At 41.1% G+C, this 27,500-nt stretch overlaps 1 protein-coding gene across 5 annotated transcripts in view; it reads left to right on the top strand.

The window, feature by feature from the left end:
• The window catches only part of KCNJ16 (potassium inwardly rectifying channel subfamily J member 16), a 64,785-nt gene extending 38,590 nt beyond the window's left edge, over nt 1-26,195 (top strand). For 3 of the 5 annotated variants that reach the window (XM_060764219.2, XM_060764220.2, XM_060764218.2), the window contains exon 2: nt 23,364-26,195. In XM_060764219.2, the coding sequence (XP_060620202.2) occupies nt 23,447-24,721 (1,275 nt within the window). In that variant the 5' untranslated portion in view covers nt 23,364-23,446 and the 3' untranslated portion in view covers nt 24,722-26,195. Of the gene's footprint in view, nt 1-2,343; nt 2,533-3,185; nt 3,355-23,363 lie in introns of those variants that run through there. The other 2 variants (XM_060764216.2, XM_060764217.2) reach the window with 2 other exon arrangements.
• Nucleotides 26,196-27,500: the final 1,305 nt, after the last annotated feature.

Raw genomic sequence — 27,500 nt, 5'->3', positions numbered from 1 at the left:
AGCGGCATCAATAGGAGTATAGTGTCTAGAAAGATCAAGAAAAGGAATTCAAGAATCATAGAAACTCTAGAACTGTGGAGTTCAAGAAAATATTTAAATAACTAGGTTGAGAAATCAAGGACACTACAGCTGCTGTCAGGTAATGTCATCTTGAATCCCCTGGTGTAATCTGAGAAGAAAATCATTTAAGAGAGAAGAAATGGATTTTCTCACAGAAAGGGGAAGGAAAAGTCATATAAATAAAGTATAAAAATAAAAACCTTTCTCAAAATAAAGAGCCTTGCTTTACAATGATCCTGAACAGGACTTTGCTCAAGGAAACTTTAGTGTGATAAGGAACCAATGGTTTACTGAGAAGGAGCTTTTTTTGTACACTTTCCCCTCCTGTACTTATGTTGGTTGTGATCATGGTTGTGACCATCGAGCTGGCATTTTGTCTTACTGCTGATGCATGTTGCCGTGGGAGAACATAATTGTTGGGATAACAGCAGCTTAATGACCTCCAGTGTAAACAAATTCAGAATTATAAGTTTAGTTTCTTTTACAAAGTTTTAATCTATGCACTCAATGTTCACAGTTTTTGTACATTGCCTTGGGGGACCTAGAAGGCAAGAGGCAATACATAAACACAATAAATAAATGATTGATTGATTCAATGAATGAATGAATAAATGAATGAATGAATGAATGACAAAAATGATGAAGGGAAAGAATCAGTAAGTCAGAAAAAATTCCTGTTTCATACTGCCATGGCCTTCACATTTAGAGAACTTCTGGGCACTTGTTCTGAAACATCCCGCTGATAATTTAATACCCCATGTTACATATCATTTATCTGAGAAAAGTTGTTTCTCTGGAGAATGGGGGGGGGGGGATTCCCCTCAATAAGAAGACTGCTCCCCAAGTGAATCTTTGCTTAAGCATTCACATTTCTAGTTTTGCAAAGGGTGAGTCACTGAAAATATTATTATGGAATTATTATTATTATTATTATTATTATTATTATTATTATTATTATTGTGTTGTGTACTGAAGCAAAATTTCATTTGGAGAGGGAATGTCTTCATTCTTGTCTCTTTTTCCTCCAGCTAAACTCTTGGATCTGGCTGTGTAGACCTACTGTATATACTCATTTATCAGCTGATTTCATTCATAAGTTGAGAGCAGGTTTTGGAATCAACATTATGGATTTTGATTTAACCCTGGATAAATCATGGGTCAATCCACAGAGCATGGAAAGGTCTAGCACCATCTCAGAGGTCTAGTCACTCTTAGTTGCCATCATTTTCCTTCACAAGGACTCAAAAAGGATAGAAGTGGCACCACAACAGAGGGAATATGGGCTTCTTTTAGCTTCTCCCAAAACAGATTAAACTCTCACCTTTCACCACTGCAATCACAGATGGTTACTTTTTCAAAAGAGTTAAGGGAGAGAACTTACATTGACCTGTGGATAAATGGACCCAGTCTTTTTGCTTTCTTGAGGGGTAAGGGTGGGGATAGGGGGTAGGTCATTTTTAACTTAGTTTTTTAGTTTATACAGTAGATCTTAGTTTCTTGTCTTCCAACTCTGGTTGCTCTCATCAAATTAATCCGGAAACAAGAAAAGCCTCTTCTTTTAACCCCCCCCCCCCCCCCGCCCCTGCACAATTCAATACATCATCTATTTAAGCTCCACCTTGAACCAGTCCTTCAGTGTTGAATAATCTTTTTTCTGCAGCTTAAGAGACTTTTTAATCAGAAGCAGTAGAAACTCTTCACTAGGAGAGTGTAGCAGCAAAGAAAGCCTCACAAAAATCATACACAGATTATTTTAATTGTCTGCCTCCGAAAAGGCTGGCCGTCTGTATATTTTTAGAACAACCAATTTATTTATTTATTTCAAATACTTGTAAGTCACATCCGCTGTCAAACTGACTCTTGAAGTGTTGCTCAAACTATACAACAACACTCAATCCATTGTGATGCTGTTAAGTTAAAACAAAAAACAAAAATCCCCACCGTATAAAACATACAAAATCTGAAAAACTAATGCTAAAACATTAACAGAAGTTGAAAGAGACACCGTTAAGCAGAACATCAGAAGCAAGTGTAAACAGAAGATCCAATTATAATAAAAAAGGGAGAATGTAGCAAAGCCACAACAATGTTTCTGAGCCTAGTTGACTTTTACACACAACTCCCCCCCCCCTTCCTCTTTCTTGCTGGTTTTGTTTAACTTTTTGGAAGTATCTAACACTTAATGCGGAAGCACAAGTCTGAATGGCTGCCAAGGCTATTGTGAAGTGCCCGTTTGTCCTAAATGCTCAATGAACTGTTGGAGCCAAGGTTGCTTAGCACCCCATAGAATGAAGACCTCAAGACAGAAAAGGCTAGCTAAGCAGGGTTGCCTTATGGGGTGGAGTGGGAACTTAAATGTGAAAATTAAGAAGCACACAGTTTTGTTCCACTTCAGCAATTGCTGTGGTTCTAGCTAGGTAGTAATCTGCCCTGGTGCTGATGGTGGTAGCTGCCCTCTTGGTGAAGAAACTGGTGAGTGGATTTGGGGACTCCGGGTATATCGTAGGAAGCTTTTAAAATATTGGCTTCATGGCTGGGCAATAATAGAATTTTGGTGCTTTTGTGTTGATGAAACAAGGCAAATCATTGGTTGAACAGTTCATCACTCTTCCCTGCATTACTGAGTAACTAGGAACTGACAAAGAATTTTAAAAAACAGAACTGGTTGGTTGATTTAAATGAGGTCACATTGCCCATATTGATAATTGCTGTGGCAAGCTTTCATTTCTAAAGATGATAATGAGAGGTTCCGAGTGTGAGGATCTGACTCCATAAGCAAATGATGATAAATTCTGTTTGAATATTGTAATGATCAAATGACCAGAATGCTAATAGTACTAGGCTTCCCTGCAGCAGATGCAGGGACTGTCCTTGGGCTGAAAAGCAAGCAACACTAGACACCCAATTTCACACCCTTTGGTGCTTCAGAGGACATTGGTAAGAGCTTGATCTGTAGAGACACAAAATAAGGGCTTCTTATTGAGTGTCACAGGGTTTTTTTTTCCATCTCAGGAGCAACTTGAGAAACTGCAAGTTGCTTCTGATGTGAGAGAATTGGCCGTCTGCAAGGGCATTGCCCAGGGGACACCTGGATGTTTTGATGTTTTACCATCCTTGTAGGAGGCTTTCTCACATTGGGAGCCGGAGCTGACAGAGGGAGCTCATCCACCCTCTCCCTATCGGTCTTCAGTCCTGCTAGCAGAAGGGTTTAACCCACTGTGCCACTGGGAGCTCCTGCCACAGGGTTGAGAATAGGGGATAAATCTGGGACTGGCAGCAAGGAGAAAATAAAATGTGAGTAGAACTCTGGGTAGGAAGAAAGATATGGTGTTAAAGGTTACATGAGGGAAGAATAGATAAGGGCAAGTCTCTTACAAAGCAGCGATAACCTGTCTGATCCTTACACTGATTTTTTTAAATTTAATGTATTCAGTCAAAAGTGCCCAACTGCAGTAGATTGCTATGTGCTTCCACTTATTAAATCTCCTTGTGGAGAGAAAAAGCAGGATATAAATAAACAGAAGAAGAAGAAGAAGAAGAAGAAGAAGAAGTGTTTCTAATCTTTCAAAATTGTGTTTTTGTCCTGCTTTTCTTTCCATTTTTGAAAACTAGAGTTAGCCATCTATAAAAATGAATTCATTGGAAGAGCAGAAGAGCCTATGGAGAGAAATGAGATTAGAATGATGTCTCCTTGGGAGTGGAGTAATTGGGAGGGAGAACCCATGGAGAGAAACTGGGTCAGAACGGTGTCTCCTGCCTTCTTGGGAATAGAGCGGGAACTGCACTCACTCATGTAATAAATCTAAAAACATATTGAGTTGTTGAAGGCTTTCATGGACAGAATCACTAGGTTGCTGTGAGTTTTCCAGACTATATCGCCATGTTTCAGAAGCATTCTCTCCTGACATTTCACCCACATCTATGGCAGGCATTCTCAAAGGTTATGAAGTCTGTTGGAAACTTGGCAAGCGAGGTTTATATATCTGTGGAATGTCAAGGGTGGGAGGAAGAACTCTTGTTTGTTTAAGGAAAGTGTGAATGTTGCAATTGGCCTCCTTGATTAGTATTGAATGGCCTTGCAGCTTCAAAGACTGGCTGATTCCTGCCTGGGGAAATCCTTCGTTGGGAGGTGTTAGCTGGCCTTGATTGTTTCATGTCAGGAATTCCTCTGTTGTTTGAGTGTTCCTCTTTATTTGTTGTCCTGATTTTAGAGGGATTTTTTTAATACTGGGAGTCAGATTTAGTTCATTTTCATGGTTTCCTCCTTCCTGTTGAAATTGTCCACATGTTTGTGGATTTCAATGGCTTCTCTGTGTAGTCCGACATGGTGGTTGTTAGAGTAAAAACAGGTTGTTTGGGGAGAAAAAGCAAGGCAGAATAATATGTGATAGCATCTGTGAAATGATATGATTTGCTTTCTAACACAATTGGACAAAAGGTCATGGTAACATGACACTTTCTTACCCTCATGGGATAATCCTTAATCAGCTTCCCTCCAATTGATTCTGACCTCACCTTGCCAGTTGGTCTGAGATACTTATTTCACTCTGTCAGTCCAAATACCTCAGCTCCTCATACCAGAAAAAACTCATCCCCCCTAAAGTTACGTGACATTGTGTCTCTTGGTCTGATGAACACTCTAGCTCCCAGGCTCCAAGTACATCTCTATTGACTAATTTTTCCATAACTGGTTCCAGTAAATACTGTGGGTAGCTTGCATAACAAGCATACCTCGTTATTTCTTTTTTCTGAGGTTATTTTGTGCTAGTGTTGCTATTTCCTAAAATAGGTATTAAATGTATTAAGGAAAGATATTAAGGACAATATCCCTTAGCACTTTCTGTGATACTTTGTCTTTGTTTCTCTCCCCCACCCAACTCACACTGCTTGCAGATCCACATGTTCATAGCCTGCAGCTACAAACACACATTTCTCAGTTGTGGCCCCATGCATACAATTTTGACAGTGAAAAATAGGCAAATGGAAGGAAGGAAAAAAATTCTAATGGACTTACTGCCACTGGAATTTCCAAAATATGTAACTTATGACTATTGGTATTTTAGTAACAAGAGATGGAAAATAGCATCCACATTAATTCCAGCTTTGAATTCCATGCTTTTACATGTCTCAGAGAAATTCTGTTGTGTGTGTGTGTATGGACAATTTGTATAAACACTATGTATACAGTAAAGGTGTCCACAGATCCATTGTGTGAATATTTTTAGAATGGTTGCAGTGAACCAGAGTTTCAGCTAAAATAATTGTGAAAATCTTGGGAATTACTTTGACAGGTCATTTAGGCCATCCCTCTTAAAACTAGAAGCACTTTAACCAAAGACCCCTACTATTGTCAATTGTATCAATTGGGTTGAGGGGGTATATGCAAAAATAAGTTAAAAACTCTCAATCTGAATCTGAAGCTCTGGGAAAATCTCTGCCCTATTGTTTTAGACTAAGTCATGCTCATTTAGTGGTGCCCCCAGTGGATCAGAAGTGAGCCACTTTTGCTTGATCTGAATCAGAAATGCACCCTTGAACACACAAGCAGGATCTCATGGCAAAAGGAGTGCTGTAAATGGTGTACAGATTTATTTATTTACGGCATTTGTAGCCCGCCTTTCTCAGCCTTGCGGCAACTCATGACAGCTCACAAAAATAGCAATTTCAGTGCCATGCATTCATAAAAATACAGCTAAAAACATTCAACTCAATATTTAAAAAGCATATATAAGCCATTTAAAAACATATAATCACTGATGTCCTGTTAAAATCATTATCCAGCAGCACCAACCAGCCATTCCATATTCATTCTTTCTCTTTTATAATTACCTATTCCCTGAGTCCCTGAGATGCAAACATCTGGCTTACAAGTGACTCCTAATTAAGAACACTGATGAAATCTACCCCTAGGAAGGGAAATTAATTCCTGAAAGAGCTATCATGGGGAAACTAGTTTCCAGTTTGCTTCTGAACTCAGTTGAAGATGTTGGTGTTGATCTCAAAGCTCTAAAAAAACTGGACCCATCTCTTTTAAGTTTCCAGGGGGCAGCCAAAGCAGTCCTGCAATGCATAGGATTCAGGGTTTGGAATTGCTGTTTTAACTGTTTTAAAATTGGACTCTGGGGCTCAATCTATACTTTCCACTTAAGCTCGAGGCAGATACACCTGCCTGAACCCACTCTAGTGCTGCACTGGCATCCTCATACTCCAACCAGATTGAGACCACATGGCCCCCATAGACTGTCACCTCTCCCTATCTGTCATTGCTGCCACCACTCTCATTGGCCATGGAGGTCCACACTCTTCTAAATCCTGTTCATGTGCGTGCCCCATTCTGAAATCACAGGTGCAACTACAACAGGCAGGTGGTATGATGGGAATGAGCCATCCCCTTCCCTGCACAAGCACAAGAAAAGGGTGATGGCACAGTGTCCATCTGGACAGAGATCAAGCTAAATTGGACCTAATCCAACTGGCCAAACTTCCATGTATCCTCAGGATACTCCAAAGCAGGTTTCTTAAATCTTTTCCATTCATAACTGCTTTTTGCCCAATTTTTGAATGACCCCGGGTACATAAGTATATAAAATAGGTATAAAATGAAACATTTACTGATAACACATCAGCATTTGCAAAGCTTCCTCATGAGGCTGATTTTCCTTTTTATGAAGTACAGCTTGAAGCATCTTTTGCAGGGACAGCTATAAACATTGTACAACAGATTCATGTAGAGTTTAAAACAGCCATTAGGTGATATTCAGAAACCTTTTACTGTTGTCAATTTATAACAACACAACACTGAGCTAAGGGGACCCCCATTTGGGGCTGGGACCCACAGTTTAAGCAGTGCCCCAGAATATCCCTTGACTTTTCCTAAAGCAGGGCAAAGTTATATTAAAGCAAGAAAAATAACGATATTTACTGGAAGCTGGTGTACTTCAGTAGCCCTTGTAGGTTGACACATTATACAGAAATACTTTCAATAAATAAAATGAGTAGCAAAGACTCCTCCAGCCAAACAGAGGAATGCTGCCCTGAGTTTTGCTATCATTTTCTCAGAATGCAATGATGGGGTTGCGTTATTCTGGCCTTTAGCTCTTTAAATAGATAGTGTGCACTGTTGGCCCAGATCATACTGTTAAATTGCAGGCAACCCTGCAAGCATTCTTTTTTTTTTTTTTTAAGTCAAACACATTTCCTTCTCCTTCAGCTTGAATTGTGCACATTCTTCCTAGATGTTGCCAATACTCATGGGCTCAAAATTTGCCTCATCTGTTTGATTCGTGTTTCCGTTTTGTTCCATCCATTCAGATGGCACGAAATGGGAAGGCCCCTCCTGGAATGAAAATAAACTCAATGTGAAAGGCAGGCAAGAGTGGGTACTGGCTCTAAGCCTACTTTTTGGATCGATTGTTGCGCACATAGGCCCAAAGTGCCAGGGCCTGCAAGGCCTGCAGCCGAGCTGTAGGCACCCCGGCACTTTGGGCCTATGGGTGCAAGCTTTGGGTTTACGAGCCCAGGCCTCACAAGGCCGAAAACAGAAAAAAAAAAAACCCTGACCTCCCGATTTCAGGAGGCTCAATCGAAATGGATTGAGGCCCTGACCGGAAGTCGGGACACAAAACGGATCAAGGTCTACCTGAGTGCACATGACTAGTCAACAAAATATAGCCAAAAAAACCCTAAACGTTTGTGCTGTTCTGATTAAGATGCCTAAATATCACACTTTTCTTACTAAAATCCTTTCTGATACCACACACATATCCATACTTGGACTAAAATTTAATTTTGGCACTATTTAGCATAATTTCAGAACACATATACAATATATTGTCTTATAGATTTTTTTTATACCTCTTCTAAATTTGTGAGCCCAAAGAGGGATTACAAGACCGGCTGGAATGGTGACCTGAAGCACTCTTACTAAAGAGACATTTTGTTGTGATGATGGCTTAAGTTTCTACACTGAACAGCTGTGTGGTGGGCACATTATGTACATGTTATGTATAAACCTACCAAGTTTGCATTTTCTAACTTATGTTATACAATCCTATTACAAAACCAATGCCCACCAGTAGTCATTCCCACATACTGTTGGTAGCTAGGAATTGTTGTGTGAAGTGGAAAAATAAACCCATTTTGTTAATTAAAAATAGTAAAGAGTTTGTGTTGTGTTGCGAGAAAGTGGTCTAACCTGATCCTTCTATTGTTAGTGAACTGCCTTTTACACCTATTGTTGAATGCATTATTGGATTACATCATGTCTTATTTAGAGCCTCCGTTAATGTTCTGCCAGCAAGATCTGGAAGTGAGGATTTGAGTTCTCTATTTTTCAGAAGCTGGAACATAGGCCCCTTGGAATTAGAAATTTGGGGAAAAAAACCTCAAAATCTCAAACTTGCAAATTGAAAAACATGTGAATTAATTGACTAAGAACTAGAGATGGGTGTTTCTTCGAAATGTTTTGGCTCAGAGAATGAAATAGATCAACTTTGCCAAAACTCAGAATGGTTTCAGGCAGCAAGTAACAGATATGTGATTAGATTTAGACAGGTTCTGAACTGAATCAGGCTGATGAGGAAAGGTCTGAGACAGGCCCGTAGCCAGGATTTTGATTTGGGGGGGGGGGGGGTGAGTTTGAGTGAGAGAGGATCTATCCTAGCAAACCTTTTGTATCGTTACCCCAATACCCCCATGCATATGGAATATATTGAGCATGGTGATCAGATCATGATATGAATAAACATTACAGTTTAAATAATGTACCAGTAAGGCCTTCTCACGGACCACCATCAGAATATTGGGGTGGGGGGGCTGAAGCCCCTCAAGCCCCCCCCCCCCCCCCCACGGCTACATGCCTGGTCTGAGAGATGCCCAACTGAAACAAGTAGAACAAACCGGAATATCCATATTCCTGAAGATTTGTTAGAAATCTGGATTTCGTTGTATACAGTGGCTGGGAAAGACAGTGTGTCTGCAAAACAAAACCAAGCAACATGACACAACACCCCCTTCCCTCAATACTTCTCATGATTTCATAAAGGGAAATAGCATGCTGGCGCAAGGTTATGTAACTGAATGTCCCATTTTTCATGACAGATCATGATTGCAACAGTGTTCCCCAAATACACTGATTTGGCATAATGCAGAAACTGCAATCAATGATGGGAGGAAATGTCTGTATATAGGGAATACTTACAGAAATAAATAATGAACATTTGAAATGGAAAAGCAAACAGCAATAAAGCTGCCTGGATCAAATTGTTTCTATATCTGTCTCTGCCTGTCTCTTGAACATACATGCTCACAGCATAACATTCCCAGACCTGGACATTTTCTCCAATTCTCAGGACAAGCAGGGGTTATTCTCAGTTCAAGCTTACCTGTCTGAACGTATCTCCTCCTATGAACCATCATGGAGTTTAAGATTGTCTGGGAATGCCCTTCTCTCAGTCCCACCACCCTCACAAGCATGACTGGTGGGATGTGAGACAAGGCCTTTTAAGTGGTGGCCCCTCATCTGTGGAACTCCCTCCCCAATGAAATCAGAACAGCTCCCTCCATCCTATCTTTCAGGGGGAAAAAAACTTAGGACATGGTTATGGAACCAAGCATTTGAGCAGTAATTATAGCAATGTAATACTTGAGATATCTTAAAGTGGTGGACTAATGGACTGATTTTGGACTGCTTGCATGATTTTAATAGCAGTTTTAACAATTCATGTTTTATTGCTGGTTTTAATTGTGATTGTTATTTTTTTAATCTGTTTGATTGTTCGGCATCAAATTGTTGCTGGTTGTGAGGCCAAAAGGTTAAAAGAGCGGGGAAATAAATAAATTAATTAATAATTTTGGGGTAAGGTGGGTGTAGATTGGTATGTATGGATCTGGGTTTGTACCTCTCCTTACTTAGATTAAGGTCCTTATCACACACATCACAAAAAATGCCTTATAAGTAGGCAAACCTTGGTTTAAGAGGGTTAGATGAGGACTGGCTACATCCTGTACACATACCCACCTGATCACATTGGATCTCTTCTTTCTGCATATAATAAAATAATGCGCCTTTGACTTATCACACAGTGCATGGATGATTCCGCCTACTCTGTCAGATGTTCCAACACACCTACACATTTAATTCACTTCTGGCTATGTAAACCCCACTGTTAAGTCACTTCTGGCAATGCAAACCTTACAATCTGCTGAACCACTTCTGGCAACGCAAACCCTACAATCTGTTAAACCACTTCTTTCAGTGGGAAACCCAACAATCTGTTAAATCGCTTTTTCAGTGGGAAACTCCATGATTTGTTAAACCGCTTATAGCAATGCATTCCCCACGATCTATTAAGCCACTTTTTTTCAACGAGAAAACCAATGTTCTTATTAAAGCACTTCTGGCAATACAAATCCCACAATCTATTAACATAGGGTGAGCTTCAGATGACTTGCAGACATATGTACCATCACACTTCAAAAACAACATCTTTGATATATGCAGAGAAATAAAGGAGAAGTTAATGGTTTCCTGTTTCACAAAAGGTACTTTCAGCAGATCCTTTGCCCATGGGTGCCTATGGATTAACCACAAAACAGACCGTGCATCATGTGATAGGATTTGTAGAAATCAATATGCAAATAAAGTCAGATATAGTTTACCAGTTCTGAATAAGAGACCTCTTCACACGGTCCTTTCAGGCCATACCATTGTGCTAGCAATCACCAACTAAAGGGAAGACATGCAGGGCAGCTTGTGGCGCCCTGTGCATCCCCCCTCCTCCCCTCATCACATGGAGGGAACAGGAGAGGGCTAGGCAACCTTTGGAACCCTTTCCCTCCCCCGTCAGACAGCAGAAAGGGCGGTAACATGCAGCAATGCCCTGCAACCCTTTCTGCCATCATTGGAACTACTCAAACAACACTTTCCTCCCCGTAGTGGGGGAAGAAGCACTTTTCTGCGCTTCTCCACTTTGGGAGTAATGTGGGCAGCACCTGCTATGCATTGTGTGGTGGCTGTCCTTGCACATAAAAGCAACAAAATGAGGCAAACATGCCCCGTGTGAAGAGGTCATATGTCTAAATCAGTGGTTCCCATCCTGTGGGTCCCCAGGTGTTCTGGTCTACAACTCCCAGAAATCCTACCAGCTGCTAGGATTTCTGGGAATTAAAGGCCAAAACATCTGAGGACTCACAGGTTGAAAACCACTGGTCTAAATGGTGTTACTCACTCTTATTCACACCATCTCATCTTAAAGAGGAAGAAGTAACTAAAGTTTTATGTTCTTTCTCAAATCAGGAGCCCAAATGAGGTGAGAGGAATTGTCCCTTTAGGCTTTGGAAGCCATGAGTCTGTGCTTTGGAGGAGCCAGCTTTAGTTTTCTGCTATGGTGTTCTTCTGTCTTGCTTTTTTCATGTCAGAGGAGACTTGAGAAACTGCAAGTCACTTCTGGTCCACAAGGACATTGCCCAGGGGATGCCTGGATGTTTTTGATGTTTTATCATCCCTGTGGGAGGCTTCTCTCAGGTCCCTGCACGAGGAGCTGGAGCTGAAAGAGGGAGCTCATCCATGCTCTTTCCAGATTCGAACCTCCGAACTGTTGGTCTTCATTCCTGCTGGACAAGGGTTTTACCCACTGCGCCACCGGGGGCTCCTTCTGTCCTGCTGTCAACCCTGAATGGCCAAGAACCTCCTCTCTTTTTTATTATAGGATCTGGTTTCAGTTAGATGAATGAAATGTCACTGTAAACTGTTTCAGTTGGATGACAGCACAATTGCATGACACTGAAGCCTGCATAACAGCCTCCTGCTCTGTGCTATTTATGTCTGTCTTCCAAATGTTTAATAAACACTTTTATATTGACATATTAAGGCAGCTCTCTTTATTAAGACAGTGATCTGGATAGTATTTTGTCCCACCAAACACTGATTTCAGAGCAAATCCAATCAGAGCAAATATATATTTCCAACTTTTCATTGTTATGGCCCCCTAGTATTCATTGGAGTTTGATTCCAGGGCTCCATGTAGATACTAAAAATCATGGATGCTCAAGTCCTATTCTCTACAGTGGTTTAATATAATGGTATCCCTTCTATAAAATGGCAAAACAAATGTTTGTTTTTCATTTTTTTAAAAAAAAAATCAAGGTATTGCCTGGGGGAATCCTTTGTTGGGAGGCAGAAAGCAGCCAAGCCTTGAAGCTGAAAGGACATTAAATGCTAATCAAGGTGGCCAGTTGCAACATTCACACTTGCCTCAAACAGACAAGAGTTCTTTCTCCCATCCTGGACATTCCACAGATATATAAACCACACTTGCCTTGCTTCCAACAAATCCCACAACCTCAGAGGATGCCTGGCATAGATGTGGGTGAAATGTCAGGAGAGAATACTTCTGGAACATAGTCATACAGCCTGGAAAACTCACAGCAACCCAGTGAGTCCAGCCATGAAAGCCTTCAACAACACATCAATCCACCTTATTTCAAATAAGACACCATCAAGTTGGGAAATGTACCATTTTCCTAGTTTGTGAAAATGGTGCAAAACACAGGGCCCTTCCAGACATGGCAGAAACCTGAGAGGAAAGGATTAAAACATTCTGCTTCCTCCCAGGTTTCTGTCTCCAGTCCCAACCCAAGCCCTGGGCTTTCCCTTGAGGGACAGCTATATGCCATTCCAGGCCAACCAAAGCCCCCCTCCAGCCCCCCTATTTTCCCCCAAAAAACCTTCTAGAGCGGCCTCCCTCCACACACACCTAATGTGCCATTTTCTCATGTCAAGAGTACTCTGCAAAAGGGGCATGCTCTGCTGGCAGGTTTTGTTTTTGCAGGGGAAATGGGGGCCTGTAGAGGAGAGAGTGGGCACCCTCCCACTCTTTCAGGCTCCTGGAGCCCAAAGAACCAGAATGGCTATGGAGATTGAGGTCCAGATCTTTCCATGTGTCAAATTAATGTGGAGCAAACTGGGAAAACTCAGTGTTCTCTGTGTTGATTCACTATTATCTGAGGTGTGGTTTGGATGCCTCAGGTAAAAGCATACCAAGTCCCGCATTTTGGCCCTGTCTGGAAGGGTCCTTAGTTCAGAAAAGGGGCATCGTAATCAGAATCATAACACAAGCTTTCACATTTTTGAAATCTGGGTAGACAATGTGTAGAAATCTGTATAGAGAAAGGCATGATTTTCTCTCATACATGCAACAGCAGAATTTGGGGCCATCCAGTGAAAATCCTTAGCATGAGAATCAAAGTTGTGTGCAGGCGCCAGTGGTATCTGAAGCAAGGGTTATTGCAAAAAAGAAAAAAGGGGTGTTGAAATGCTTTTCTTTCTTTCTTTTTTCTTTTTTAACAATAGTGTGGTTGCGGCTGGCCACATGGTTAGAATCACCATGCTTTCGAGTGGTGACAGTGCTATTAATGGCAGATTGTTTCCATTCACAGTCTCTCTACTGGATAAATGGTAGACAGTCCAAGTTGTTATTTCTTCATTTACAGGAAGCTGTGGTACTAGTTTTGTTAGATATGAGGACCTCCGTCTGTAGCAACAATGTAAAATAGCTGCAGAGCAATGTGTCTTCTATTGTGAGGTGACCAGCTTGTACAGCAGCCAGGAACTAGTTGCAACTGACTGAGACATACTCATAACCCAAGCTAATTTGTTCCTGTTTTATTTACGGGGTTGTACTCTCACTAAATGGAGGAGAAGGTATATGTGAAGATTCAGGTGCTGACTAACTGAATAGTGGTGATGAGACATCAGAAGGCTCATGTATTTACATGTTGTGTCTTTTCTGCTGCCTCATATTGAGAACACAACTGGGATTTGATAAGACAATGAGGTGGACAGTTTAACACAACTTAAACTGCCAAGGCTCAATGCTATGAATCCTGGGACTTGTACTTTGGTGAGGCACGAGCATTTTTGATAGAAGAGGCTAAAGAACTTGCAAACCTACAACGCCTGTGACTCTATAGCAGTAGTTCTCAGTCTTTGGTCCTCCAGATGTTTTGGATTTCAACTCCCAGAAATCCCAGCCATCTTACCAGGTTTAGGAATTGTGGGAGACTCCTAATTTGTAGTCCAAAACACCTGTAGTACCAAAGGTTAGTAACCACTGCTCTATAGCATTAGGCCATATCCATAAAAATGACATCAAACTGCATTGATTCTATAATACAGATGCAAAACAACATCCTTCTTTCTAAGAGACAGGACAATGAAGACCTCCTTTTTAAAATACTGCAACTATTAGATTAACTGCAATATGCACCCCATAGCCACATGTGGATTTATTTACCTGCATCCAACAAAATATATCAACTCAATGAATGTTTAGGACTACCACGTGATTTTGTGCTATGGCTCTGCCAGATGTTATCTGCACTTCAAAATAAAGTGGGCCAAAACCGGCATTTGAAACACCGGTTCTGGCTCACTTTGTGAACTGGCAGGGATAGTCTGAACTGACTGGGTAACAGGAAGGCAACTCTACTGCACAATCATGCCAAACTTGGCCCAATTGCAATTCTCTCTGTGTGTGCCTCTGCTGGCTACTGCTGTGACAGGTGACCTGCCTTCTTCTGTGTTTTGTGACTCATGAAGGAGGATTTGGGGGAGTGAAGAGGGAAAGCCCCCCTTTTCCTTTTTCCATCCTTCTTCATGAGCCAGAAGGAGTTGGATGGAGTAAGGTGGGTTGTCCTGTTGCAACCATCCCATGTCCCCAGGGCCACCTGAGCCTGGGAAGGACGGGATGGTTGTTGGGGAAGGGGAAAGTATGTAGCCGGGGGGCTTCAGCCCCCCCCCCGAAATTCTCATGGTGGTCCACGAGTAGGCCTTACTGGTACATTATTTAAACTGTTATGTTTATTCATATCATGATCTGATCACTATGCTCAATATATCTCATATGCATGGGGGTATTGGGGTAACGATACAAAAGGTTTGCTAGGGTAGACCCTCTTTCATTCAGACTCAGCCCCCCCCCCATCAAACTCAGCCCCCCCCCCCCCCGAATCAAAATCCTGGCTACGGGCCTGGGCAACCAGTTCCACTCAGGAATTGGCTATGGGTGTCTGGACTGCCATAACTCAGGGGAATCTTGCCATAACTCAGGGGAATCCTCAGATTTTATTTCTCCTGAGTTATAATAACCCTGGGCCCATCCAAACAGTACCTTTATTGTGGTATCTACCACAATAAAGGAGGGGCTGGTCCAAACCAGGAAGACCTTGGTTAGTAGCGAATTAATTAGATAGTGGATTTATTCTACGCCTTCTTGGAAGGCACAGGATAAACCCACTACTTCTGGTGTCTGGACTCTAGTCCAGACACCATTCCCACAGTTTACCGGGCTAAATAAGCCCAGTAAATGATGGGAATACCCACCCTATCCCCAGCCCCCAAACCCCTTAGAAAAGTAATGAAAACTTACCCGGCCTCCATTACAGGCTCCGAGCAGCTCTCCCGGCATGTAGAAATGATTCACCAGGAGAGCTGCTCGGTTGCCTGTAATGGAGGTCGAGTAAGTCTTCATTACTTTTCTAAGGAGTCTGGGGGCTTTGTGGGAGGTGGGTATGACCTCCAGATGTTCTCACAGGCCAGTCCCGCGAGAGCATCTGGACACCTACCCCAGAAAGTGCGCACTTTCTGGGGTGAGTGTGGACAGGCCCCCAGGAAAATCTGGATTTTTAAAATGTGGATTCTCCTGGGATAAAGGCATGTCTGGATCTGCCCCCTGTCACATAGAAGCATATTAAGGAGCTTTCCTTGGTTTAATATATGTCAACCCATGTGAGTTTTTTAGGCATCCCTGCACTGACCTAAATACTTAGTGAGTGTAGATAAGGCCATAGAATCATGTGGGAAGACAAAGGAAATTCCTAGAGGAAATACCTAGAGTGAATGTGGATGTGTTTTTATGAGTTCTTCAGATTTTTATAGAATCAATCAGAGAATAAATTTCTTTTAAGATTCTGTTGGCAAAACAAAGATTTTTTTTCAAAAAGAAATGAGAATAGACTGACTAATAGATGCCTCAATCCACAAACAGCTCAAAATGTTCCAGCACTTTTCATTTCTTAGACTCAAAATAGAGAAACTTCCAAGGTTACACAACTTTACCAGGAAATGACTTTTTACAGATAAATAAATAAATAAAAACCCCAAAGCAAAGCCCTAACAGCACCCTGAAACTCTTTCCAGAATTTCACAGACTGGTAATGGAAAAGTATGTTTTGACTAGTGGTCTGAAGCTTGAGTAGAATTCATTGCATGCTTTGGAGATTGAAGAGGGAACCCTCCTATTTCAGGCAAAGTCTTCGGATATTTTATTTTTGAAACCCAGATTCTCAGATTAGCATTATTTTGGAAAATTGGTTTTTATTGTTGCTTTCATAATATTTTATAAGTAGACACTTGCCTTAAGTAAACTTGAGTTCTAATTAATTTTTGCCACAGCTCATGTGAATGGGTATTGATTTCTTGATAGATCCTAGGGAAATGTAGGAATATGTGTAGGAATTTATATAACCGAGTAATATATACCATATACCTGCAGTTGCCAAACACTGATGGCAGGGCTGAGAGGGACAGTCCACTGTTATTACAGTCTCTTTAGCTGTACATAAATGAGAATTAGAGAAGTAAGGGGCGGGATATCAAACAAATCTTGCTATAGAATTAAATATCTTGGGAATGGGGTCTGCAATGGGTCCAACCAAGCCAGCATAGCTTATTTCTAAAAACATAAAGACAGAAGGAACTGCAACAGGCACCTGCTACCACCACCTAACATGCGACAAATGCACTCCCAGTTTGTTTCTATTTTTGTTATGCATGCCTTTGCATTTTTTCCACCTTATGGCAACTGCAAGATGAACTAAACAAACTGTTATCTTGGCAAGATTTTTTTTAAGAAGAGGGCTGTCATTCTCTTTCTACAAGGCTGAGAGTGATATACATTAGTCCTTCATCCTGGCAGGCTGTATCTCTAGGGGCCCTTTTACACATGCAGTAAAACCTGGAATTAACTGGGATTAAAGGGAGTGGGGTGTCTAAAAATGTTTGGGAAAAGTTCAGGTGGAATCGGGTTACCAACAGTTGAAAAGCCTATGTTTTAAAGGCAGACTTAAAACCCAATTCTGCCCCCAAAATGCACACCTCCGCATGACTGTATATCCCTTCAGTCATGCAAAACATGTGACTTCCTTCCCACCATTCTGTTTAAAAGCAGAATCATACTTCCAGGAGGTTTCTGCTTTAGATGTCCCTGTTTAGTGAACATGGACCAGCTTAAATGATATAAATGGATAAGGAAAAAAAACTGGAAAACATTGATTATTATAGTTTTAATTGTTTTTATATAGATTTTATCATGTGATTAAAATGTTTTAATTGATGTATGTATATATGCTGTGGCATCTAATTGTTGCCAATTTGTATGCCACCCTGAGTTGCCTTTGGGCTGAAAAGAGCAGGATAAAAATGCTATAAATAAAATAAAATAAATAGTGACATATGTTACACTGCAGATATTTTTAAAATTGCATTTTTTTTATTTCCAAGGTCTTCCAAGGTCTGTCTCTCTCTCACTCACTCTCTCTCTCTCTCTCTCTCACACACACACACACACACACAGAGAGAGAGAGAGAGAGAGAGAGATTTTGTGCTATATCCAAAATTTAGTGTATTTCAATCTAGCTGTGCTGACATTTAGTGGCATGCCATGGAATTCATAGCTCTATAACCCCTTTATGGAGGGGTCATATGTGGACCTTGGATCTAAATCCAGTTGCTTGGCTCAACCACAGTAGTCATGAATCAAATAATTTATCCCAAAGTTGATTTTACATTTTCCCACTGATGGTCTACTTTATAGCAGTTATAGGCAAGGTTATAGAGCGGGCTGTACTGGGACAATTGCAACAATTCCTGCATGACACAGCCGGCCTGGACCCTTTCCAGTCAGGTTTTCGCCCGGGTCATAGGACAGAGGCAGTCCTGGTTGCCATTACGGATGAACTCCGTCGCCAGTCTGACAACGGTGGATCCGCGCTACTGGTACTTCTCGATCTTACCGCAGCGTTTGACACCGTCGACTATGATCTAATGATTCACCGTCTTGCCATGTCCAGAGTTCGTGGTCAGACCCTCAATTGGTTCAACTCATTTCTCCGGAACCAGAGTCAACGCGTGGAGTACATGGATCAAGTCTCTGATAGATCCGCCCTCCTATGTGGGGTCCCCCAAGGTGCAATTCTCTTCCCTACGTTAGACCCCTTGCTAGTTTGGCTCGGAGTTTCGGCCTGGACTGCTACCAATATGCAGATGATACCCAACTCCTTCTGTGTCTGGAGCCTGGAGCAACGTCAATTCCAGACAATTTCACCCTATGTCTGGAAGCTCTGTCAAACTGGCTACGTGCTAGCAGACTGAAGGTGAACCCGGTGAAGACTGAGCTTCTCTGGCATGGCCGCCCGGCAGGTCTGACTCCTCCATTACCCATCTTCGATGGTGCCGCCCTATCTCCATTGATCACTGTTAAGAGCTTAGGTGTCATCCTGGATTCACAGCTGACAATGGAAGCTCAGGTCGCTGCTGCCAGCAAACAGGCCTTTTTCCATCTACGGCAAGCGAGGCAACTGGCACCCTACCTATCTGACGAGGCTCTGGCAACTGTCATCCATGCTACGGTCACGTCTAGGCTGGACTATTGCAACGCCCTGTATGTGGGCCTCGATGTCTACGACCCGAAAGCTTCGTATTGTTCAGAATCGGCAGGCAGGTTACTCACAAGAATACCCATGAAATGCCATATAACGCCAGTGCTGCAACATTTACATTGGCTTCCAACTGAGTACCGTGGCCTGTATAAGATGCTAGTTCTGACCTTTAAAACTCTTTACGGCCAGGGTCCATCGTACCTTAGGGACCGCCTCTCCTTCTCCCATCATCGGAGGTCGCAACGACCAGCCCAACGTGACTTACTCCATATACCAGGTCCTAGAGAAGTGCACTTGGAAAGGACCAGACGCAGGGCTTTTTCTATTTCTGCCCCTACCTTGTGGAATTCCTTGTCGCCCTACATGAGAGCCATGCGTGACTTAGGGCCTTTTACTCTCGCACTGAATACCCGGCTTTTTACTAGAGCATCTCTGTGGATTTTTAATTTTTGTATGTATGTATTTTATCTTTTGTAATTTAACTGTAAATCGCCTGGAGCATTCTCGGATGGAGGGCGATTAATAAGTTATTAAATGATGATGATGATGATGATAGCAGTTGAATTAGCAATTAGATTTAAGGTACACTTTATACCATTTATGCACCTATGAGCAGGTGAGTATATTTCCTGTCATAGGGTGTTTCCAGACATCCATATAGCACAGAATATCAAGGCAGAAAATCCCACAATATCTGCTTTGAACTGGGTTATCTGACTCCACACTGCCATATATTCCAGTTCAAAGTAGAAAATGTGGGATTTTATTCATCTGTGTGGAAGGGGCCATAGTCCATCATCTTTCCTAGGTTCCTTTTTCTCACTTCAGGTTTTTTGAAAGCCTATCAGAAATATTTTTCCCCAAATATTCTTAGCCAGAATTTCTTCCATTCTAAGATTATTCATCTCTTAAACAATAACTCACACCTGCATAGCGTTTGTAGCTTATGCATGAGCTGTTGTTTGATCTAGTCAATAAAAAAAACCTAAAAATAACCATTATACTATCCCCCAGTATGTTTTTAAATGGAATAACACTGGCCTCCAGTTGTAGTTTCCTTCCTTTTCACACCTGCTGTTGTAGAGTTCCTTGAAACCTTACAACAGTTTCCAATTGCTGCTTATTTTTCAAAGAAAGCTTATGAAAACTCCAGTTCATGCGAGAGCAATGGATGGAAATGGCACGGGGTTTTTAAAGCCACAGTAAGTCATATGAATATTTCCAATAACTGTGTTCCAAAAAGTATTTTTGGAAGCATGAATGTTGTGTTTTTTAATGAAGGCCACATTCTGAGGATACGACACCATATGTCACATTCGTTCTCGTCCCAAAAAAGAAAAGGAAAGTATGCTAGGCTTTTAAGTGTTTTGGAAAAGTGTCTTTTGCATGGCTGACATTATTCTTTGTGTGCCTGAGGAATTTTATGCTCTTTTAAGCACATCCCAAATAAGATGTCTCTCACAAGACAAATCCCTCACAATGTACAGCTAGAGGATGGGCCTAGCATTTTCATGGCTGAAAATTATGCAGGCAAGTAGGTGTGTTTGTGCATGGCACAGTGAGCAAAAACAGGTAATATGCTGCCAGGAGGCTTAACAGGACCCCAATACCTTTTTTAAAAAACAGCCCAGCCTGTAATGTCTCCCACCAATGAAAAGCTGCCTTCTACAGCCACCGAATCCTGTTTGGCCTTGGAAGTTAATCAGAGTCACCTCCAGTTAGTATTTGAATGGGAGACTACTAATGAATACCAGGTGAGCTACATTTCAAAGTAAAACCACCTCTATGTACATACTGCCTAAGAAAACCCAATGAATTACATAGGCTAGCCATAATTCAACAGTGGCTTGAAGGCACATACTCCTTTTGGATCTTTCAAGAGCAATGTTTTGGGTGATAGGAGGGTGAAGGCTGAAGATTCAACCCCTCCCAAATCCAGAGTTCCAGAATGAATGTGATCATTTCCTTCCTATTTTTTTCTGTGTCACTCTGTTTCCGTTTTTAGGCTTAGTGCAGCCCATAGCAGGTACTGGGGTATCATGCCCTCCCACATTTGCTGAGCTACATTATAGTGTGGTCAAGATGGCACATTTAGTAATTTGAAAGAAAAGACAAGCTAGGAGGGGCTGCAGCAATTAGCTTTTGTTTGAGCTTTCTGGGGTGGTTAAGATTGGGAAGCCTCTTCTCCCTGCTACTGACTTGACTGACTATAAAACTATGTTTGCACTTTGAGACAGTGTAGTGTGTTCTACAGTGTAACAAAGACATCCAATCCCACTGCCTCCAGAAATGGTGGTATTATTATTATTATTATTATTATTATTATTACTACTACTACTACTGGAGCCCCCAGTGGCATAATGGGTTGAACCCTTGCTCTGGCAGGATTTCTGATCGAAAGGTTGGCAGTTCGAATAAGCTGTAGCTTCTCATGCAGGGACATGAGAGTAGCATCCCACAAGATGGTAAAATATCTGGGTGTCCCCTGGGCAACGTTCTTGCAGACGGCCAGTTCTCTCATACTAGAAGCAGCTTGCAGTTTCTCAAGTTGCTCCTGACACACACACAAAAATTATTATACCCCACTTTATCTCCTCAAAGAGGAATCAGTTGGTATCAATTGACACACTAAACATAGTAATGTGAAGGTGCTTCTAGCTAATGCTTCCTTGTTTTGTATCTTGAGCTCATTTTGCAAAAAAATTGAAGGAGAAGAGAAAGGAGAAAAGTGGAAGGAGGTGGGAAAAAAACATTTGCAAAAGTGGGGTACCATGGGTTAATTAGGACTGTTCTTACCAAACTGGGACAATTGGATGATATAGAGTATGTGAATGAATACTTGACTTTCTGGAGTTGCCTACTTTTGATTCAGATTACCAGATCCAGGCCAGGCCCAGGGCTGGACAATAACAGGCAAAAGGACTCCCTTGAAAAGTATACATATGTTTATTTTAAGTATTTATGAAACTGGGTGTATGGGAGGTATATGAAATGAAATTAGTGGTTGCAGTTTCCAAATGACCTTCCAGTTGTTCGTTGCAGTAGTTAGAAACGGTTAGATCTCCACATGAAGCAGAATGTACTGAAATGATAGAACAGACTATATTCCCTCAGCATATGGCAAAGAACATGAAGGATGCTATCTCATGGGTGGGAGAAAGCATTGGGGGAAGTGGGGGAAAGCATTTTGTGGGGGAAAGCATTTTGAAGAGTGGGGACTCATCTTACACTATCAAGGTCAATCTTCCTGGATGTCCAGCCACCCCACATCCTTTTTCTGTCTTCTTCCCACTTTCCCCTGCTTCCCCCCCCCCCCCTCTTTCTTCAACCAGGAATCTCAAGTTCTGTACTCTGGCAAGACAGATTCCCACAGGTGGCCACCAGAAATGGCCTTGCATCATGAAATGGCCTCCATGAGACTCTATTTTACCAGTGTGCAAAAAATGGAGAGAAAAGGGGAGGGACACTTAACAGGAGATAAAGTCCTAATAAGCAAAATTGGGCAAGAGGGGAAAAATCTTTAAAAATCTGCAGAAGTTGTAAGATGTGTGCTTATCTTCTCAGACAGGGAAATGGCAGAGAAGATAATTGAGCAATAGTGGTTTCCTATTCTCTCTCTCTCTCTCCCTCTCTCTCTCTCTTTGTGTGTGATATATATGTGTGTGCGTGTGTGTGTGTGTTTTCCCTTGACATTCAGTCTAGTCATGTCCAACTCTGAGGGTGGTGCTCATCTCCATTTCTAAGACAAAGATCTGGGGTTATTTGTAGACACCCCCTAGGTCATGGGGCCAGCAAGACTGCATGGAGTGCTGTTACCTTCCTGCAGTAGTGGCGCCTATTGCTCTACTCACATTTGCATGTTTCGTAACTGCTAGGTTGGCAGAAGTTAAGGCTAGCAGCAGAAGCTCATCCCGCTCCTCAGAGACACACATACACATACCAGTCATGGAGACTAAGCAACCAGGGTGGTGTGAATGATATTGTCATATTTGGTGGCAAGAAAGTAATTGAATCCCAAATATAATGATGGTGTGGAAAGTGCATTGTCATTCAGCTAGGTATGTGGGAAAGGCTTTTAGGAATGATTTAAAACTGTTCACCAATGCGATAAGTATCGAGGAATCTCCAAGTTCAAAGTTGCTATGGGTTTCACAGTGGATTTTCCCCCTTAATGGTTCAACTACTTTTGCTTGTGAAATTCCTTGTAGAAAGTTCAAGAAGCTTGTCAGGGGTTTTATTTTCCTCATATCAGAGCACTTTATGGGATATATTTAAAGCCAATTGGAACTTGTATACCACCACTAAGCTATGTTCTTTGTGCCTATTCATAGTGAGCTCATCAACCTCCAATTGTCAAAAAAGGAAAGCAAGACCTATAAAAGCAATACCTTTGGAACCATTTTCTAAGTGAGAGCTCAGTGCTATATAAAGGTGCTGATGGTATAAGATGAAAATACACTACTTTGATTCCTCTTCTTTCTCTCCTTCTCCCTTTATCTAGTATAGCTATTAATTACAATATATTAGAGTCTAACCTGGCATAAAATACAAAATCTCAAATATTTACTCTTTGCTTTCTTTTGTAGGTTATAAATGAAGAGAGGGAGAAGCCAGCTGGTTATTGGTATCTTTAAACGTGACTAAGTACCAACATTCAAACTCAAGAATCATGGCTGAATCAGGTGATAGCAATCGACTTATAGTCATGGAAGTACATCAACTTAGACACGCACAAAGTTATCAAGATACAACTTCAGTGGGGCTGAAAAGAGTGCAAAAGCGTTTTCTTCAGAAAGATGGAAACTGCAATGTATACTTCAAACACATCTTTGGGGAGTGGGAGAGCTATGTGACCGATATTTTCACCACATTAGTTGACATTCAGTGGCGCCATATGTTTGTGATCTTCTCATTGTCCTACATTCTTTCCTGGTTGTTCTTCGGCTTGGTCTTCTGGTTGATTGCACTCCAACATGGTGACTTGTCATCTGATGAAGAAATCACCCCTTGTGTTGATAAAGTCCATAGTTTCACAGGGGCTTTCTTATTTTCTCTTGAAACCCAGACAACCATTGGCTATGGATCCCGTTGTGTCACTGAAGAATGCCCTGCAGCAATCCTGATGGTTATCCTTCAATCAGTCTTAGGTTGCATTATTGACACATTCATCATTGGAGCTGCCTTGGCCAAAATGGCAACTGCCCGGAAGCGAGCTCAGACAATCCGCTTCAGCTATTATGCTACTATAGGCTTAAGAGATGGCAAGCTTTGTCTGATGTGGCGTGTTGGTGATTTCCGGCCCAATCATATGGTGGAAGGCACTGTAAGAGCCCAACTCTTGCGGTATGTGGAAGACAGGCTGGGGAGAATGGTTTTGGAATACAAAGACTTAAAACTGTTAAATGACCAGATCATTGTTGCTACCCCAGTGACCATTGTACATGAAATCAATCAGGACAGTCCACTGTATGAAATGGATAGAAAAACCCTGGCAAAAGACAACTTTGAGATCCTGGTGACTTTTGTTTACACTGGAGATTCAACAGGGACATCACATCAGTCAAGGAGTTCCTATGTGCCTCGAGAAATTCTTTGGGGCCACAGATTCAATGATGTTCTGCAGCTGAAGAAAAAATACTACAAAGTTAATTGTCTTCAGTTTGAAGAAACCACAGAGGTTTATGCTCCTTTTTGTAGTGCAAAGCACCTTGATAGAAAGGAACAAGAATACACAACTTGTGATAGGACCTCAGATAAAGAACCTGGAACATCTTCAGCATTATTGGGCCTCAGAGCACGGTCGTTTAGTGCGGACACTTTAATCATCCATTCTGAAATGTCAGATAGATCAGCCAAAGTGCCTCATCAAGTCAATACTAAGGAGCTTCCATATGAGAGTGCTTTGGGGACTTTAAGCAGAATCTCAATGGAATCTCAGATCTAGCAATCTGTGACCACAGCTGTTGTGATCTTTTTGCATGGTGGTGGCATTTTTCAAGCGCACACATTTAAACTGAAGTATTTAGGAATCTGGTCCTGAAATCATCGAGAAAAGAAATAACTCACCAATTATTTGAGGTTTCCTTTTACTTTAATTAGTATTTATGCTTAATACATAATTTAATAGATAGTTCAATTATTATTAATTTCATTTAAAGTCACATTTCTTTGGAAGTTTTAGCATTTCATAGGTTGATTGTATAATTCTAAAATGAATTCTCTGAAACACGAAGGAAAATCTATTGACAGAAATTCATTCAGAGAGATTGTTTGAATATTACCATTCTAAAATTCATGTAATAATATTATTTAGGAATTAATTAATACTGAATTGCTCTAGATAAGTTTGCTTAGGAGTGATCTACAAGTAATTAAATTTTAGGTGTTCCCTATCAATATATATGTCTATGTTGAAGCAAAAAATAATAAAAATTAACAAAAAAAGCTGTATTTTTGAACTGTTGGCAATATTGTTTTTGATGTTCATGTTAGGCTTTTCTTGAGGAAATATAAGTGTCTTTATACAATACTGAGATTTAAGTCTCTTTCTCCGATCTTTTGCAGTTTCAAATAAAAAACTTTGCATAAATTGTGAAAAAAGCAACACATACTGAAAAAAAAAACCCAGCTTATCTTGCCAAAATCACAATTCAAAGATATGTTCTTTGCTTGCACTTTACTTATATTAATGATTTAATTGTGACTTGTTTTATATGGGAAGGTCAAGGAAAGGCAGTCCTTGAGTTACAAATATCTGACTTCCAAACGACTCCTAGACATTAAGTGAGTGAAATCTACCCCTAGGAAGGGGAATTCACCCCTGAAAGAGTTATCACAAGGAAAAGGGGTCTCCATTGAAACTTTCTTGCCAATCCTTGTTTCTACAACAAACTAAATTTTTCAAAATCCAATGATCATAGGGACAGAAGGTGAAGTGAAATCATCTGAACAGGGGCACAGACAGCAAAATAAACACCACAGAGGTGTTATCCCTTCCCTATTCTATTCAAAGCTGGAGTTACACTTAAAAATGGTACCTGTTCCGACTTACATGCAAATTCAACTTAAGAACAAACCTACAGAATCTATCTTGTTTGTAACTTGGGTCTGCCTGTGTATAGGTTGAGAACTTTAACTGTGCCTGTTTTCATAATGTAATCAATCTTTAAAATTTGTATTGCATGTCTGGGGAAAAATATTTGTAACTTGTGTAGAAAAGATCGTATAATGCCTTTAGGCTTCTTTACTTTAGTCTTTGTTTCTTTAAGTTCTTAGTTGGGCAATTTTCTTTACCTCCATTTAGTAACATATGTGGTTTTTAAGCTCTGATTATGCCAACAACTGTAACTCTAATCGCACAGGAAAATAAAGACAAAATGACAAATTCTATATCTTGGATAATGTTGATTACTAAGTCATTATTGAAATTAAAGTTTTTTTTCATTCCAAATATAACAGGAAAGTATAGTTTTTCTCTAGATCCAGCTGTCATTTGTTGCATTAATTACAACATGTTCCTTTCCTAATCAGAATATTTTTCCCTATGAAGGACATCATTAGACATGGAACATAGTGTACCACTTTGGCTTATTCTGCCAGGTGCTCTGACCTCAGCAGTCTACTTGATCACACAGTGTTTTACTTGATACCCTTCTGAGCAAACAGCTGGCATGATTGAGAAGAAATGTTTTTCAATCCATAATTAATACCCCTCCTCTATAAGAAACTTGTGCTAAATGTATGAAGGCAGCTGAAAACCAGGACTCAAGCAGTGGTTTTATCTACAGAAACATGGACATGGGGCGGCTCAACCCATTACGCAAAGTAAGCATTTGCAGTATAGTTGATTTTGCCCAGGGGCGCTCTTGAGGCGCTCTTGGGGGAAAATAGACCTTGACATATGCAAGTTGTAGTTACTGGGATGTATAGTTCACCCACAATCAAAGAGCATTCTGAACTCCACCAATGATGGAATTGAACCAAATATGGCACACAGAACTCCCATGACGAACAGAAAATATATATCAATGATTGGTTTGGGGTGGCACCAAAATACTGTTTGCTTACCATTGAAAATTACCTAGGGCCGCCTCTGCATGGACAACATGTAAAAATTACATTTCTGTGTGCATGTGTGCATGAGAGAGAGAGCATGTACACCTGTGCATGTGGCCCCCATCATACACCAAATGTGGCACTCAGGACTGATAAGCTTATGCATCCCTGATGTAAGTGGCGAAGACAAAAAATCCTGTAGATGGCTCTCACTTCCCACTGAACAGAATAGAAATACTAGAAAGATGAACAGATTGAGTCTCCCTTAGCTGAGATGCTTGTGATCAGAAGTTTTTTGGATTTTGGAATAACTATATTTGCACCACATATAGTAGATGCCGAAGCCACACATCCAGTGTTTTCCTCAAGAGGCCTCCTCTTCGCAACTGCCAGAAACCTGATGGGAAAGAAACTGAAGATAAGGAAAGAAGGAAGGCTCTGGTCACACATGGCTCCTGCAAAGCAAACAAACAAGCAACCTGCCCCCCAAAAGCCACCAAAACAAAAGAAAAAAACCCAGACATTCCCTATGCTTTCCAGACTGTCACCCTACTTTCTGCCCTTTTTTTAAAAAAAGTAGCTAGGAAGGACCACACCCCCAAACCTTTTTATCCTTTCTAGGCAGGATACATGTGGGAGCCAATGGGGTATCTATGTCCATTTCTAGG

This window comes from Anolis sagrei, chromosome 2 (assembly GCF_037176765.1).
Source record: "Anolis sagrei isolate rAnoSag1 chromosome 2, rAnoSag1.mat, whole genome shotgun sequence".
Taxonomy (NCBI): Eukaryota; Metazoa; Chordata; class Lepidosauria; order Squamata; family Dactyloidae; genus Anolis; species Anolis sagrei.
Note: the sequence above shows the minus strand (reverse complement) of the source record. Positions and strands in the feature narration are given on the sequence as shown.